This window comes from Lepidochelys kempii, chromosome 8 (assembly GCF_965140285.1).
Source record: "Lepidochelys kempii isolate rLepKem1 chromosome 8, rLepKem1.hap1, whole genome shotgun sequence".
Lineage (NCBI taxonomy): Eukaryota > Metazoa > Chordata > Testudines > Cheloniidae > Lepidochelys > Lepidochelys kempii.
The window spans coordinates 104,970,689-104,987,611 of record NC_136387.1 but is presented as its reverse complement, the minus strand read 5'-3'; the positions used below and the strand labels follow the sequence as shown (position 1 = coordinate 104,987,611).

The 16,923-nt window shown below is 65.1% G+C and overlaps 1 protein-coding gene across 4 annotated transcripts in view; it reads right to left on the bottom strand.

Moving 5' to 3' along the window:
* Nucleotides 1-6,317: 6,317 nt before the first annotated feature.
* HECTD3 (HECT domain E3 ubiquitin protein ligase 3) overlaps nt 6,318-16,923 on the bottom strand; it is a 15,608-nt gene continuing 5,002 nt past the window's right edge. For 3 of the 4 annotated variants that reach the window (XM_073357903.2, XM_073357906.2, XM_073357905.2), the window contains exons 3-21: nt 16,800-16,892; nt 16,402-16,537; nt 15,805-15,920; nt 15,345-15,458; nt 14,101-14,183; nt 13,313-13,481; nt 12,581-12,662; nt 11,972-12,154; nt 11,180-11,232; nt 10,864-10,928; nt 10,333-10,436; nt 9,615-9,734; nt 8,925-9,014; nt 8,266-8,472; nt 7,780-7,909; nt 7,448-7,522; nt 7,031-7,112; nt 6,849-6,920; nt 6,318-6,554 (exon numbers count right to left, since the gene is read on the bottom strand). In XM_073357903.2, coding sequence (XP_073214004.1) covers nt 6,470-6,554; nt 6,849-6,920; nt 7,031-7,112; nt 7,448-7,522; nt 7,780-7,909; nt 8,266-8,472; nt 8,925-9,014; nt 9,615-9,734; nt 10,333-10,436; nt 10,864-10,928; nt 11,180-11,232; nt 11,972-12,154; nt 12,581-12,662; nt 13,313-13,481; nt 14,101-14,183; nt 15,345-15,458; nt 15,805-15,920; nt 16,402-16,537; nt 16,800-16,892 — 2,059 coding nt within the window. In that variant the 3' untranslated portion in view covers nt 6,318-6,469. The remainder of the gene's footprint in view (nt 6,555-6,848; nt 6,921-7,030; nt 7,113-7,447; nt 7,523-7,779; nt 7,910-8,265; nt 8,473-8,924; nt 9,015-9,614; nt 9,735-10,332; nt 10,437-10,863; nt 10,929-11,179; nt 11,233-11,971; nt 12,155-12,580; nt 12,663-13,312; nt 13,482-14,100; nt 14,184-15,344; nt 15,459-15,804; nt 15,921-16,401; nt 16,538-16,799; nt 16,893-16,923) is intronic. The other variant, XM_073357904.2, reaches the window with a different exon arrangement.

The window sequence follows — 16,923 nt, the reverse complement described above, 5'->3', positions numbered from 1 at the left end:
CCCAGTGGCATCCCACCCAGCGCTAGTCACCCCCCATCTCCCGCCCCGACGAGGCCCCTCAGCAACCCCACTCTCTGTTCAGTGGGGCGGGTTCCCGCTTCCTCCTTGGTGTCCCCCAAACACTTAACCTGCTTGGGGAGCTTTGAGTCTCCCTCGGTTCTCCTCGGCTCGCTGCTCCTCCGCCGGGACGCCAGCCCCCGAGGGCAGTACCCCTTAGCCAAGGCCCGTCACAGCAGCTGGCTCCACTCCTGGGGTCTACCCTGGCCCCAGCCCTTGGTCAGGGCTGGGTTGTTAGGGTGGATCCCGCAGCCTCCTCCCTCTGCTCTGAGCGCTGCCCTGTAGGAACACGGCTCAGCTCCTCCCCAGCTGGGTCCACTAAGGAGCAGAACCCAGTCGGCTAATTGAGCCCTCAAGCCCATTAACTTTTCTGCTGCTGGTGGACCCCCCATGCCCCTTTCCATTTCTCAGGCAGACTCCCTGGCCGGGGGCGGAGGGCGGCCCGGTGGCGCCGCATGGTGCTGGGGAGGCGCACACGCCCGGCTCTCTCAGGGACACTTCACCTTTGTTCCTTCTTGGTGCTGTTTTCCCTTCATCTGAACCAAAAGTCGCTTGGCCTGAGAGCCGGCGGTTGCTGCGGAAACATAACCAAAGCCCCTCAGCGCCGGCCGCAGTCCGAAGGGTTAAGTACCAGGGTCCCTGGCACACGGTCCCCAGCCCCCCAGATCAGGCCCGGGACTGGTCCCAGGGGGAGCACAGGGGGGCAGGCTGCACTGGCTCCTGGCTCCCGCAGGGCCCCTCCCAGGAAGGCTCTGGGGCAACGCTGCGTTTGCTGCCCAGCACACACAGCGTCCCGGTCAGCTCAAGCCAAGTTTACTGCCAGTGCTGCCAAAGCAGGAGACGGGTCCCGGGGTAGGGCCCAGGCAGGACCGATCCACCCGCAATGGGGCTACTCGCCCTGGGAACTGCCGTCCCCTAGGCCTGCTGGGCCACAAAGACCATTCCTCGCCAGGGCACAGTGCCACCCCTCCCCATGCCCCAGGGCCGGGCGCTGCTTCGCCCCGTTGCATTCTGAGAGGCCCACGAGGCCGAGGGCATCTCTTGTTCTCCCTCTTGTATGGCCCATTGGAGCACACGCCGCTGGGGGAGGGGTGCCAGGATTGGGCCCTGCAGCTGGCCCCTGGGGCACTCCATCCACCGACTGTCCCAGCAGATGCTGCCCCATAACCCAGCTGCCCAGCCAGCTCCTGTAGGGTGCTCTGGGAGCAAGCGTTTCACCCCCCCCAAGACGTGCTATGGAGCTGGGGTTCCTACCAGCTGGCCTAGGGCTCACCCAGAGCTCCCTAGAAATGGGCCATGGTCACCTACGGGCAGGAGAGGTACAGGGGAAGGGCACCTCGCCTTTCCACGTCAGGCACAGTGTGTCACCAGCGAAACCCCGTCGCTGGCCTCGCTCCAGTGTAGCCGAGCCAGCAACCCCAGAACACCATGGCTGGGAGCGCCCACAGGCTCGACCCCATGGAAAGCGGCTCACGGCATTAGCCGGGCTACTGGACGTGCTGGGGGGGGGGGGGCGTCTACATCACCCCCTGTAACAACGTTGTCACTGGGTACCCGCTGTCGGCTCTCCCTTTCCCTGGAGAGGATCAAGCTGCTCCCGGTCACCTCCTCAGAAGAGCTGGAATATTGTCACTGATCTGCTCCAAGCACAGGGCACGGCACCATTCCTGGGCCGGGACCGCCCCCCCCCTACACCCCAACGTGGCGCCATCAGCACCTTCAAAGCCGAGAGAGAAGGCCCTGGCCCAGGGAGCTCCCTGCCGGATCAGATGACACAGCAAGGGAGCGTAAGAGGGGGCACGTACGAGGCTGATACCGGGGAAAGTCAAGTCCTGCAGGTATTGTTAGGGAGTCTTGGATGATTGATGGTTTAGTGCTACAATGTGCAATAAGGAAGTGAAATTAACTGGAGTGCCCAGGTTGGTCCATTCATCCAAGGCTTAGTCACTGTTAGATACAACCCTGGTGGGACTGTTATGCAGGATGGTGTTAGCAGCTGCCATCAAGCGTGGCTTTGAGCTGTAGATCAATCACAGACCTGATTCAAGTCAATGAGTGTATGAGCCACCTTTTAATTAGGCTAAATGTGAGGAGCAATTAAATGCCCCTTTGTGTAGTGATAGCTGAAACAACAGGAAGTCACTGCCCATGGCAACAGGCCACCTAGCTGGGCCAATCAGCTGCTAAGCCATATGGGCCAAGATGTTTCCTCAGGATTCATTGCAAATGCAGGGGCTTTGAGTTTGATTGATTGCAGCTGTGCATGAGAGGCAAATATCCAACAGGATTGCATCAAAGAAATACCTGACCCAGCATCGATTTTTCCTGCTAATGGAAACAATGCAGCAGCAAAAGCACAAATACCGGCTAACTGCTTGGGCCAAAGCAGCACGACACGGTACGACAGCAGCACGGGACATTGCGCACCGGAGCGGTGGGGATAGGAGGGCCCAATCGTGCCATTCTTAGTGCTGTGACTGCTGAAGTACAGAAGGGGCACATGCAGGATTGAGGGCTGAAGGTTCGTGCTTTAGTCTGGACAATAATACTTTGCCCTTCGCTACAGCCTTTCACCCAGTGACCTCCAACGTCACCTAAGCCTCACAGCAGCCCTCACCCCCCCCCCCCCCCGATTCTGCAATGCAGCCACCTCTGGGGTGGAATGCAGCAGCTGTTTCCCAGACATCCTGCAAACACTGCAGGAGCATTTAGATGGTAACGTTAAAGGTCACGCGAAGCAGAGGCCAGACGCTCAGCCCTGCTCCCAGAAGGAGCCCCGGGCAGGCCAAAGCCCTGCACCCATGCAGCGCGCTCTGGGCCCTTGGGGCACCAGTGTAGCCGGGGTCAGGGGCCTGCTCCCAGCCAGGAATGGCATCGGGCTGTCGGGGGTCCAGCAGCTCCTGCTCAGAGGCCCAGCGGGGCAGCGCACCAGACCAAGCTGCCTGGTTCCATTTTGGGATTAAGGACCTGAGCCCCCCCTGCACCCCACAGGCTGCTGGAGACAGTGCCAGGAACAGGAGGGAGGCTCTGCACTCCCGTGGGCATAGGGGGGCCCAACCCTGATACTCGCAGCAGCCTGGGGAATGACCCCCAGGGTACACACAATATGGAAGATGCAGCAGCTCTTGAATGGGGGGTGTTGACCCAGGTAGAAATGGGGCTAGACTCCATGGAGGGGAGGTACTGGGGTGCCAACTTCCCAGTGTGCTCCTCTGACCTATGCCATGCCCTGGCCCTCAGCCCCTTCCCCTCCATACAGACGGTGCCTGGCCCAGAGCAGCTCCTAGCTCACACTGGTCATGCTTCCCCTCGGCCTGAGCCTAGAAGGGGGGAGCAACAGGCCAGCACCCCCCCCGAGGGCGAGGTACATCTCAGCAGCACAATGCGCCACCCAAGGGCGGGGCCGGGGGATCTCAGGGCTAAGAGACAGGTGCTGGGTCCAAAACAAATGCCCCAGCGTCCTTCTCGGTGCACGGTCAGGCCCCGGTTGCAGGGAGCGGAAACCTCAGCCGGTGGCTGGGAACTCTCTGGGCACGACAGGCCATTACTCAACTTGGCATGAGCAGCCCAGTTCTCACCACCAACCGCTCCCCGCCCCTCCCCACGGCCCCCGTGCCAGCAGAGATGCCTTCCTGGAATCCAGCGACCACTTGGGTGGGCCGGCGGGGTTTGCAAGAGGGCTGGTGTCCCAGGGAGAACAAGCTAGGCCTCCCCACTGCTGGCAGGGAGCGGGGCTCCCAGCCGGGGAGAGTTGCCCAGGCCGGACTCTGGCACCGGGGTGTTTTCTGCCCCGGGATTCCAGCTAGAAGGGGGGTGTTGCTGGAGGGAGCCGGCTGGGCCTAGCCTGGCTGCAGCGGATACGGTTTGACTCACGTTCCTGCTCACAGCGCTCTGGGGCTGTGCCGTGCCGTGCCCCCAGCTGGCGCTCGGGCAGAAGCAAAAGTGGGGGGGTGCAGGGCACTAGCTCAGCACCTGCGCTAATGGCAAGTGGGGCAGAGCCCCGGGCGCTTCGACCCCTCGATGATTCGATGAGCCCCAGTGGCAGGAGCTCCCAGAGCAGCCGCTAACCATCCTTGGTCACCGCCCCCCTGGGCGCTCGAACCGTCACCCCGCCGCTGGCAGAAGCCACAGGACCCAGTGGGGGAAGCAGCTGAGAGCCCAACCAGCTGGGCACAGAACGGCCCTGGGCCCAGGCCAGGCCCTCGTCTGCCCTGCTTTTCCCGGCCGACTCAACTAGGCAGCTGCCAGGCTGAAGCAGCGAATCTCCTGCCTTCCAGGGGAGGGGTCTAGCCCTGGCTCTGCTGCAATTAGTGAACATTTAACTCGAACACACCCCACGCTGGTAGGAGGAAAGATTTCCTTGTTAAAGATCCAGCAGCACCTGTCCCTTCGTCCCCCAAACCAAGGAGAGGAGCCCCCCATGCCCAGGCGATACCCCACCCAAACCCTTCTGTTTAACCCTTCCAGGCCTGCTGGCACCACCCCAGGGCAGCAGAAAAAGCCTCCCCGCCCCTCGTTGCCTGCCATTTATAGCCCTGAGCCCAGACAGCACTGAGCACCCACAACTCCCGCTGAGCTCGGGGTGCAGGCGAGCCGGGGCGGGACCTTGGGGTGGCACTGATCCACCCAGAGAAGCCTGCCGCCTTCCTAGCTCTTAGCCTCTGGGCTTGGCACATGGACCGGGGGAGGAGGGAGCAGGTTGGCCTAGGCAGAATCTAATCACACAGCCCCAGCGGGGACGGTTCCCTCCCACTTCCCCATTTCCCGCAGCTGCTTCCAGGCCCCTTGAAGTCACTTGGGAAGAGCTAGCACAGGATTCCAGGTGTGGGTTCAAAGCCAGCCCCGGCAGGCAGCGGAGAGTTGTTGGCTGCCGGGGGTGAGGGCAGGTCCCCAGCTCACCCGCCAGCAGCCCCACGGGCCCCTTCCAGGCACAGTGAGGGTCTGACAGGCCAGGAGATGCTGCTGGCAGGGCAGGACTGTGAGGGGGCTGTGCCCTGGGGCGAGTGAGGGGGTGGGCATTTGCAGGGCACCTGGGATGCGCCATGCTGCTCCAGGCCAGGGCTGGCAGCGCATGGGCAATGCCCACGTGCTGACACGCATGAACCCCGAGTGAGGGCCAGCCATGCCCAGTGCTGGGAGCATGGAGACAGCAGCCCCGAGATAGCCTAGCAGTGGGGGCGTTCCCCGTGCCACCCCAGCCTTCGAGAGCTCCGAGTGCCCCACGCAGGCCTGGACCCAGCTCCCTGGCCGCAGCCCCATTAGAAGAGGAAACCAGGGCAGAGAGCCGAGGAAAGAGCCCCCCGGAGTCCTGAGCCCCAGGCCCCTGCTCTCACCCGCCCCACAGCGAGACGCACCAGAGCACGAGGGACGGGGGCCCCTGGGCAGTGCTGGCTCGAGGGGCTCCAGGACTTGCACCCGCCTGGAGGACGGCCGATGGCACCATGCCCCTGCCGGGCAAAGGGGGGAGGACGCCTTCCTAGACAGCGCCAGGGCGGCCTCACTTACAGCTGAGCCGTGGTCGCTGCTGCCCTGGGAGGTCCTGGGGACCCGGGGCAGGGAGTGGATTTGACCCCAACCCCGCCCAGGGCTGCAGGGTCTTCGGCGCATGCCTAAAGCGACACCTGGTGGCCAGAGGGGTGCACTGCAGGGGCCGGCGGGGTGGGAGGGGGAGAAGGAACCAGTCACAGCTGTTAAACTGGGGGGGTGGGAAGAGGCAGGAGGCCTGGGGCCCCATGGAGGAGGAAGAGGGTGAGGAGAGAGACACCCTTCCTGGGAACTGCACCCCATGACTGTGGGATACGTAATAAGATAGTCCGAGGCCAGGGGCCCTGGCGCCTGGCTGCTTGGGGGGCGATCCTCCCCCCAGTAAGCTGCGGCGGCAGGATGCAGCCTGGGAAACAAATGGGCCGCGCAGATTCCAGTGCAGCCCATCTGGGAAGAGCTGCTGGGTCCGATCATCCGCTGTTCTCGCGGGGGTGGGGGGGAAGGAAAAACGACTGGGAGACACTCCTTCACTTCCTGTCCTAAACCGGGCAGCGGCGCTGCCGGGCTCCACCCCAGAGGTGGCTGCATTGCAGGGGCGGGTACAGCGAGTGGTCCTGCGAGTGCTTGCGAGCGAAAGGCGACGCGCAGTACAAGCTAGCGCACATCTCCGGGGCTCCCAGCGAGCCGCTGCTAGCCAGGCCAGTTCTTGCTCTCGGTTGGGCTCCAGCTTGGTTCGGTCTCTGCCGCTTTGAAAGCCAAGGACCCGGAGACCCATGCTGGTTCTGGCCCATGCCCCGGGGAGCCAAGCCTAGACCTGGGTGTTTATTGAATACACACACTTCAGGGGGGCGAGGGAAGGGGGCCAGTCCAGTGGAACCATGGTGACGGGGGGGGGGGGTGAAGAGGACAGCTCGGCCCCACGGCGGCATCACTCCTCCCACGGGCTCATGTCCATGTCAATGGCCACGCAGTTGTAGGCCGCGTAGCGCAGCTTCTCCTCATACACCTTGGAGCTGGAAAAGAAGAGCCACTGTCACTGCCCTGAGGGACGCCGGGGCCAGCCAGGCACTGACCAAGCCACGGCTTAAGGCTCATCAGCCTCACTGGACGCATGGGGAAACTGAGGCATGGAGGGGGCGTGCCCCCACCAGCAAGTGGGAAGCCGGGAATGGAACCCAGCTTGCGTGACGCCCGGGCTCACGCGTCAGCCCCGAGACCAGCTGACATGGCACCTCCCCCAGCCCCAGGATCAGGGCTCCGAGACGCGGGGGCGGCTGGCCAAAGGGGCCGTTCGTGGTGCAACTCACGTGGCGTAGCTGGGGAGGTAGAGGGAGCTGGAGCAGGTGGAGGATTCGGGGAGCGCCTCTGTCGTCTCAGAGCTGGGGGAGAGAGGCCAAGCAGGTCAGACCCAACCCAGGGAGAGAGCCCCTGGCACAGTGACTCCAGCACCCCGACAGGGGGCTCTGGCATCCCAGGGCCGGACACTCACCCCAGCTTGTCCGGGTAGATGTAGATCCGAGCCGGGAGGCGGCTCCGGCCAGTGACAAACCTCAGGAAGCGGCTGCGATCCTCTGTGGGGAGAGAACAGATGTCAGCCACTCCCGGGTTGGGAGGGAGCCCACCAGGCTAGCCAAGGTGCTTGAGCCCCGTGCTCAGCTGGTCTGGGGACTCAGCCTTGTGCCCTCAGCAGGCAAGAAGTCCCCTGGCTCCGATGGGGAGCTGGGAATTGCTGCTGACGGCTGAGAGAAGGGACCCTGTCATGAGGGCTCAGGCCAGGGCGACAGACTGAGGGCCCTGCTTTGGGAAGGCCGAGTGAATTGTACAGACGGTGAAACCCGGAACCTCTGGAAGCCGGCAGGAGTCAGCGCCACGGGGGAGGCAGGGCTGGGCTGCGCCGGCCGCTCACCATTGGTGAAGTTGCCGAGTGCCTCCCAGAAGTACTGGACCCTGGTGTCCGACGGCTCGAAATCCTCAAACCGAGCTGTGGTGGGGAGGCAGAGACAGAACTGGTTAGACACACAGCAGCCAGCTCCTGCCAGGTCAGGGCTGCTCCCCGCCGGGACATTGCAACTGCCCCCAGGGGCGAGAAACCCCCTCCGCTCCCCCACCACGTGAGCATGCAGATCCGGGGTGCACGGGGCTGTGCATTTACAAACCGGGCCAGGGCACGCGGCAGGTGCCAGGCCACAGCCAGCAACTGGGTCCCGAAGACAATTTCCCAGCAGCCCCTGCACTTACTGAGCTTCTTCAGGGCATCCACCGTCACCTCGGGGTCCCCGCACACCTTCTTCTCCAGCTCCTGCCAGGTGAACAGGTCGAGGACGGCCTGGGGCACCACCTTGAGCAGACCAGCCTGCATGGCAGTGATCTGCAGGGGAAGCAGAGCAACCGGGGGATGTCCCCGGACGGGGTTAGGGCCGGGGCGCGTAGCGCTGGGGCCCACTGATGAGACGGTGCAGCGAGCGCTCCGACCGCGGCGTTAGAGGGGAACGGAGCCCTGAGAGTCTCGCCTGTCGCAGACACAGGAGGGCCAGGCGCTCGGCAGGACTCCACAAAGGGCTGGCCCTTAGCACAGCCAGCGAGACCAGCCCGCGATGCTCGCTGGGCTACACATTAACGGACAGAACCCCCATGCTTCAGGGCACAAGTCACCTCCAGGGGCCGGGGGACAGGAAGGAATGTGCTCTTGGGGCTGGGTCCCACTGCGACCCCAGCCGGCCTTACCTGCTCCTTGCTCTCCTCCAGCCGGGCCTTCTGCACCAGGCGGATGAATTCCTTGCGGTCCTCGTAGCGCACCACGGTGCTGCCGCCATTGGGAATCAGCTCCACCACGCGCTGGTCGCTGAGCACCGTGGTGTAGGTCAGCTCCTGCCCGAACTTGAACTCAAAGGTCTCCTTGTCCATCACGTCCATCACCTCCAGGAGCTTCACCTGGGCAGCCGGGTGAGAGCACTCGCTGGAGAGGGACACCACGGACCGCCCGGGCAAGCCCCCAGCCCCACCCTGCCCCGGAGAGCTTTGGGGCTATGTCATGGGGGCCAAAGGAGGGCCCAACTGCCCACAGCATGGGAGAGCTCGGCATGCTGGGACCGGTCATCTCCATGGGCTGCACCAGCCTTGGCCCAAGCCGGAGCATTGTATGCTGGGACTGGCAGTGTCCATGGGCTGCCTCTGTGTATTGAGATGAGGGGGCTGGAGCTGCACTACAGACCCTGGGGGCGGCTCTGAGCTCCTGTTTCTTTCGCCCCAACACAGGGCGGCCAAACACAACCGGCCCCCAGTCACCGAGTCCCGCCTGCACCCGGCCCGAGCCAGCCAACGGGGAGGGGGTGCTGTCCCAGCATGCCTGGCCAACTGGCAGCCCCCCCCACCCTTCTGCTCACCAGCACGGAGTCCACGGCGGGGAAGTCCTTGCTCCAGCTGACCTCCTCCCCGGTCAGCTGTTTCCACACGAAGCCAGGCAGAGCCAGGACCTGCAGTGGGGAGGAGACACGTGGCTGGGATTGCAGGTACAGGGACACCTCACCAGCTGCACCCCAGTGCCCCAGAAGGGACAGCAGTGCTGATCAACCATCTTCGACACCTCCCAGCTAGTCCGGCCCCCAATGACACTTGCCCAAGGAGAGAGATTTAGGGCCCCTCTTGGAAGGAGGAACATACGGCGCTACCAAGGGTACGGGGCTGCCGCTCCCAGGCTCTGACCAGTAGGCTCCACGACCGCCAGGGCACAGTCGCACAGCTGAGCAGGGGAGGAGCCTGCGAACGCTGCCTCGATTTCTATTTACTGCCGAATTATCACTGAAATGCCTCCATTCTCCCAAGCGCCCAGCTGTCTCTAGCAGGGTCCCCTGGTCCCAGATGTGCAGGGGACGCAGACTGTGCAGGGGTGATCAGGGATTTGCCAGGGCCCCTATAGGGTGCTGGGGACCCTCGGCTCTGCTCGGCTCAGGCCAAGGGGCAGGGGTTTGGGGGAGCAGGGCTGGGGCCCATTAGGGGGAGCCCAGGTCCCGAGCACCATGCCAAGGAGGGGAAAGGCTGGGCCTGCAGCAAGGGCCCCTCCTCATGGGACTCACCAGGAAGTCCTTGCCCCTCAGAGCCGCGCCCATGATCTGACCGATCCACTCGTACTTGGCAAACTCCTTGCAGGACGGGTTGGGGACGTACATGTCCCGGGCCTCCCCGGTGCCGTTACCCTGCAACGGAGACGTGCTCAGGGCTCCCCGCCAGACCCCCGGCGCCAGGAGCTGGGGACAGCCTAGCGCCCTGACCCAGGGGCGGGGGCACAGCTCAGCCACTGGGGGCAGGATGCGCTCCCCAGTGCCCCCCACTGGCTGCCAGGCTGCGGAGGGGGCTCCTCCGAGATCGCATCACTGTCCATGCTGCCCCTCCCTGCTGTGTGACACCCCCCACCCCCAGGCTCCATGGACCCTGGTGACTCCCGCACAGGCTGGGAAGCCAGGCAGCGAGTGGGAAGGGCCGTCTGGGGGCCCACGACGGAGCAGTGCCCAGTGCCCTGGCTGGTGTGGGACGTACCCCGTAACACTACGTTAAGGCCCCTAGCAATATGCCTTGTGACGGACGAGCGTGCTGGCCACATGCCCAAAAGCGAGGGTGCGTCTCGCAATCGCCAGGGCCTGCCTGATGGACACGGGCTCCTGCTCCCCCAAGCCAGGGAGCAAAGCCGCAGTGACAGGACTAGGGGGGACTCCCGCGGCCAGCACGGGGCAGGTCCAGCCCACGCAGCGGAGCGGGGCAGGACCAGCCCAGCTCCGGCCCCCAGCCCCTTGGTACCTGGTTGGACGTGCGGACGAAGAAAGGCAGCGGCACGGGGCTCTCTGCCGAGCTGGGACAGAGCTCCTCAGACATGTCTGCCAGGCTGTCCCGGAACCCGCCTCCTGCAGCCCGGAGACACCGTCCCCCCCTTAGCACCATGAGCCCCGGCCGCAGGCTGACAGCCGGCTACGCTTCCCCCACCCCCGGCTTGATACTGACTGGAAGTCTCCTGCCGATCGCCCCAGCGGCTGGGCCCACTGCCTTTAAAGCACCCTACGAGAAGCGACCCCCAACCCCAGCCCCTTGCCCTGCCCCATCCTGATCCTGGGGGAGGGCCCAGGGGGAAGCACTGAGTGGGGACAGCTTGTAACCCCCACCCCACTGCACACAGGGCAGGTGCCCTGGTCCCGATGAGAGCACGGCTGAGCTGCAGCCAGGCTGGGGCCGAAAGCTGCAGGGTAACCGGACCGCGTCGCCCGTCCCAGCTGCCCCACCCCGGAGCGCCTGGTGGGGAGGGGCCTGGGCCCGGGCCTGGCTCTGGGGACGTACCTTGATCAATGATGCCCTCGGCGATGAACTTACACTCCCACCACTGGTCATAGCGCAGCGGCCACCTGCGGGGAGCCAAGGTGACAGCTCAGAAAGCAGGTCGCTCCCGGGCATTCGGAGCCCATGAGAGGGGCCAACCGGGCAACCCAGGGCCAGGGCAGGGAGGGACCACTCGGGGGGCAGGAGTTCAGCCCTGGGGGGCTGCTGGCTCCTTGGCCTCTCTGCTGAGATGGGGCCCAGTGGCTTTGGGACATTGGCCCTTCCCCCCAGAATGGGGCTCACATTCCCTCCCCACAGCTGGCAGGGCCCCCCATACCTGTAATCCAGGGGCTTCTCGTACTTGTCGGAAGGTTTAAGGCCCTCGTGCACCTAGAGCAGGCAGACACGAATGAGACTTGGCCGCCGGCCAGCTGTGGAGGTCCCGCAGGAAGCTACAGGGTCCTGGCACCAGTCCCTGGGAGGCAGGGCAGCGCTGCTATTCCCCGGGGGAGATGGGAATGGACACATGGGGGAGGCTACGTGACTTGCCCGTGGTCAAGCAGAGAGTCAGTGGCAGAGCAGGGAATCGACCCCAGATCTCCCATGTCCCAGGCTAGCGCCCTACCCACCGGGTCCCTCCTTCCCTCCATCATCCCTGGCGGCGGGGCAGGCCGAGGCGGAGGCAGGAGGCTCCGAGGGGCGTGTTGTGCCCCCGCAGGGAGCCGAGCAGCCATCGGCGTTAAAGGTGACAGAGATGCAGCAAAGGGAACCGCAGCCAGACGGTCAGATCCCACTCGCCCCAGCCCGGACAGACGCATGCCAGAGGGACAGACAGACAGACAGCAGCATCTCTCTCCCTCCCTGAGCTACCTGCCCTTAGCACACCAAGGCCAAGCCCCACTCCATACCCCATGTGCCGTTAGCCCCTCCTACTCCCATGGCTCCTCCCACTCCCGTCTTTTCTGTCCCCCGCCCTCGGCTTCATGCCCTCCCCCCGCCATGCTGCCCCTGCACCGGGCACCCTCTCCCAGTATCCCCACCCTCTCCGGACCCTGAGCTTCGCTGGGCCCGCCGGCACCGGCCTGGGCGGGCAGGGCCAGGCCCGCAGCCTCACGGACTCTCCCGGTACCTGGGTGAAGACGGCGTTCTTGCAGCTGGGGTCCAGGGCGGGGTTGTCGCGGTGCTCCATGGCCAGGCGCCGGTTGATGTAGAGCCGCGGCATGACGTTGGGCTTGCTGGTCTCCGAGTCCTTGAGACACTGGGTGAGCAGCGCCGTGCGCCGCTTGGACAGCAGCAGGAACTGCTTGATGTGCTGGCCCGGGCAAGGCGGGGCCTGGGTTAGAGACCTGCGGGTGCCCCCCATCCCATCCGTCTATCTGCTCCACCCCCCCGGAGTCGCAGGGTGCCTCACATGCGTTCTCTGTGCCCACACAACTCCCCCCCCCGCAATTTTCTTTCTTTTTTTTTACTGAAGTGCCCCCTGAACGCACCCCGGCCCCCCGCGGCACTGCCAGCTCCCCCTGCACGCTCCTACTCCCGCACCGGGCCTCGGCTCCCCGCAGCGCCCCCGACATTCCCACCTCTCCTCCCCCTCCGCTTTCAAGGAGCTGCAACCTGGGCATCCCCCTCTCTGGGACCCCAGGGGCACTCCCCCCAGGGCAGCTTGCAGTCCTCGGGAGAAGGGGTGCGTCAGCCCCCCAGAGGCTAAGGAGAGAGGGGAGCCCCGGCCGTCACTCACCTTGAGCCAGCTGAAGGTGCCGACAGTGTGGTCCCAGGCCGGGACAAGGTGGTGCAGGACGCTGTCCAGGAGCTTGATAAACCTAGGAGAGCAACGGGGGCCACTCGAGACACAGGGCAAGGCCTGGCCCACGCAAATCGGCCCCAGCCAGGGCACCGCAAAGCCAGGGGCTGCTCCTGGCACAACGCCCCAGGACACTGCACCAAGGGGGGTCGGCAGCGCTCCGGGGTCTGTTCCCCTGGTTGCTGGGCTGACCCAGACACCCCGCTGTGGCCGATACTAGGGGGTGCTGTGCTGCAGGCAGTGTGGGAGAGGGCTCAGTAGGGGGCGCTCTCGCCCCCCCGCAGGCAGGGCTGACCCCAGTGCCCCAGCGTGTCACTAGGGGGCGCTGTGCCGCTGGAAGCAGCATCTCTTGGATAGAGAGCATCCGATTCGGGCCCTGCCCACCTGCGATGAGAAAGGAAGCGGCGAGATCTCACAGAAGGAGATGGGGAGCAAACCCTGGCGTCCGGGCCAGACCCCATTCTGCCTCCCCAAATCCCCCTGGATACGGGATCCCTGCCCCGGCCTGCTGCGAGCGTCGCCAGGGCAGATCAACGCGTCGCCAGGGCAGATCAACGCGTCGCCCTGCGTTCTGCCCCCGGGGTCGGGGCTGCGTTCTCACTGGTGAAGGAGGGGAGCCCTGCAGGTGCGTCCCGCTCAGCGCCCCCTGCTGGTGTCCCTGGGCAGTACCTCTGAATGACCACGGCCCGCCGGTACAGCAGGTCGGGGTCGGTCCCTTCCAGGCGGGGATAGCGCACCAAGCTGGCCTGCTGGAACATGTCCGCACTGAGCCCCAGCTCTCGCTGCCGGGACGACTTGATCTTGATCCCTCGGAGGCGGACGTCGATCCCGTCATCTGCTGAGAAAGGGCAGGGCTGATCCGGTGGGTCCAGGGGCGCCAGGGCAGCAGCCAGCGGGGCTCGGTAATGCCCGGCATGGGGGGGACGGAGCCGCAGCCACCGGAGATGGAGAGACCCCAGGGGCACCCACCTGGGAGGCTATTTCCACCTCAAAGGGACCCAGGAGACCGCACCTGCCACGGGGCAGGTTTAGAACCAGGTTTAGACAGGACCGAGCCGCCAAACTCTAGGGCTGCCGAGATGCGGGCTCGTCCCTAGGAACAGGCACCTCAGCGGCCCCAGGGCTTGGGCTTCCAGGGGCATCAGGCAGTGGAAGCGGGGCTGGGGGCGTGGGGCTCTTCAACCTGCAGCTGCCAGAGCCCCCCTGAGGCAGTCCATGGCCTGGGGATCTCAGCCCACTTCCCAGCAGCCAGGTGGCCACCTCACTAGCCACCAGCACAGCCGGCTCCCTTAGGGACAAGGCCAAGGAGCCCCGGAGACCGAGCATCCTCAGGAGACCACATCCCGAGCGCCCGACAGGAGAGGGCGGGGTTCTCAATGAGGGAGGGGGCCGATCTCGGAGGGGGAGGCTCCTGGAAGTGCAGCCAGCCCATCATGCAGGCTTTTATCCCCACTCACCTCTGCACTCCACAATGCGGATCTCGATGATGGGCAGGTGCGCTGTCATGTCTTCAAGCACACATACATCCCCGATGTAGCTCCTGGAATGACAGTGCAGAGTGGGATTCAGAGCCGCCTGTCCCCCCAGCCAGCATCCATTCACCCCGGGCCAGGGAGGAGGGGCTGCCTAGTGAGAGGAGGTGAGGGGAGCTAGAACCTGGGGGTTTATCTCCCAGCCCTGCAACTGACTGACCATGCGACCCTGGTCACATCACTCAGCCTCTCTGTGCCTCGGTTCCATGGGGCGAAGACGTTAGCACCACTGCGTCTGTAAAGTGCCCAGAGATCCTCTGGAGAGCACAGCGCTACCGTCCGAACTCTCAGGGATGGGTGGGGAGTCCACACGTGGGCGGTGATGGGCAGCTGCGCCGGGCCCTGGAGGGAAAGCGGGTAGGGGGCAGCAGCCGGCCCAGCCTTAGATATCTCCTAGCAATGGCTGATTTCCCCAGGCTGGAGCCGTCAGCTGGTCCCTCGCAGGGGGAGTAGCCAGATCGCTGAGTTGATGCTCAGGCTGCGGCTTGGGGCTCAGTGTTACGGCCCTGCAGTTTGCCCCGCTACAGGCCGTCCCCCCGTCCTGCCAGAGAACACCCCCTCCATGCACCACAGCCGCTAACCGGGACCACTCCGCTACGGGCCGAGGGGAGGGGGGCTGCCCCCTAAACAATCCCGGCTCGTTGGAACCCGGGGCTCTTGTGCAGACCCTCTGTGGGGAACGGTAGCTCAGCTGCATGTGGGGGGGCAGGGGTGGGTGACTCATTATTTGCAACATGACCAGCCCCCACCCCCCACTTCTAACCCCTCGGGCTGGAGTCACCGGTTGCTGGGCTGGGCGGCCAGGCTAAGATGGAGGGCGCTGTGACCCCTAGCGTTCAAGCCTGCAGCCGGCCAGGAGAGCCTCAAAGCAGGACACAGCTATCGGGCTGGGGATTTCCTTAGCCACCCGCTGATTTCTAATCCACTCCTGTAACCGGTGCATGGGGAGACAGCAGAGCCCTCGCCAGGATCTGTGCCATGCATCTCAGTGCCACTTGGGCATTAATACACACCACAGACACAGAGCAGAGGGGGAAAATGAGGCACAGAGAGGCGAGCTCCTCTCTCCAGGCACCAGCTGGAGCCTCTGTCAATAAAACTCCGGGGCCCCAGGCCTGTGCTCAGACCACTAGCCCAGACCCCCAGCCCCGTCTCCCTGCCCCACTCACTCATCGATGCCCACGTCGCTCAGCTTCTTCAGACTGTCGCCCTCCCCGCCATACACCGCGATCCTCTTGGGCATGAAGTTCTCGTCCGTTGTGTCCACCGTGAGCAAGAGCTTCCTGGAGGGGAGGGGACAGAGCAGCAGTTGGGCTCCCCGGCACAGAGCCACCCAGCCCAGCTGGGCAGAGCCGGGCAGAGCCGGGGTGCCCAGGACTCACACAGACTGGGGGTCCCCTCGAAGCCCTGTGGGACGCAGCCTGGGGTGGCCGTGGGACCTCCCTGCCCACCAGCTCCCGCCCCGGTGAGAGTGGAGGGGTGCAGGGATGGGCCCGTTGGCTCCCACCTGGGCAATGCTGATCACGAGGGTCATGCCTGACCGTGGCCACCCCATGAACCGGGCCCCCGGGGCTGACATGTCCCCCCCGCAGGCTCCCCCATGGCGGGGAGGGGAGTGCCGGCTCTCACTTGACGATGGTGCCTTTCTTCATGGTGAGCCGCACCCAGTGCTGGCCCTGGGAGCCGTCGCTCTCCCAGTAGGTGTCCGCGTTGCCGTCCGTCAGACACGACACGTTGAAGTCTTCCTGGAAGGGGGCGGGGGGGTGAAGGAGGGGTCAGACGGAGGGAGCCCACATCCTGCTCCGCACACGCACTCATCGAGCCGCACAGGGGCGAGGGGGTCCAGTGCTGGGATGGGGGTTGACCAGGGGACTGGGCAAGAGCGGGCACCATGCCCCAGAGCGCAGCGGGGGGCTAATGCCAAACTCTCAGACCAGGTCAGCAGCCAAGCCCACAGCAGAGTCCTCCTTCAGACTTGGGGTCCCATCTGGGCCCCCCGCAGCTGGAGGAGGCCCTAACGCTTCCCCACCCCCACTCGGGGACTCAGCTGCCCCCGTCCCCGCTCTGGGAGCTCCCTTTAGAGCCAGATCCTCACCTCTCTGGAGGGGGCACCTGACGCTCCTCTCCCGCGCAGGTCTCCCACCCGGCTGGCAGCCCCGGAGAGACGGGACCACCGGCCAAGCGCCCCCCGAGTCCTGCGCAGCTGAAAGCGGCCCCACCCCGTACCGTGTAGGAGGAGACGTCGATGCTCTCCACATACTGCTTGACGCTGCCCAGGTTCTCATCCTCCTTCCCCAGGTGATCGTACAAGAAATGCACCAGGTCCTCGTCGCACTCGTAACTCCACGTCGGGGGCACGAACCTGCCGGCACACGTGGGGTTAACAGCCCAGCGAGCTGGATGGGATGCCCCACAGAGCCCACGCCCGCTGTCCCTGCACCTGCCAGCCGGGGGCGCTGTAGAGAACAGCCCCATCCCCCAGCTCTGCTGCACACTAAGGCCGAGGGACCCCACCCAGCACAGACCCCGATCCCAGGCCCACCCAGCCAGGACAGGAGTGTGCCGGCTGGACGGCCCGGGCAAGGCGGTAACGCAGCAGAACCCGCCCCGGGACGTGTTGCTACCGGAGCTTCTGCACCGCCGCCTCGTCCTGCTCCATGGTTTTGGGTTTCGCGCCGAGCCGCAGGGAGTACGTCAGATCCACCACCTGCTCCCACCTGAAACGAGGCAAAGGACGGAGGGGTAAAG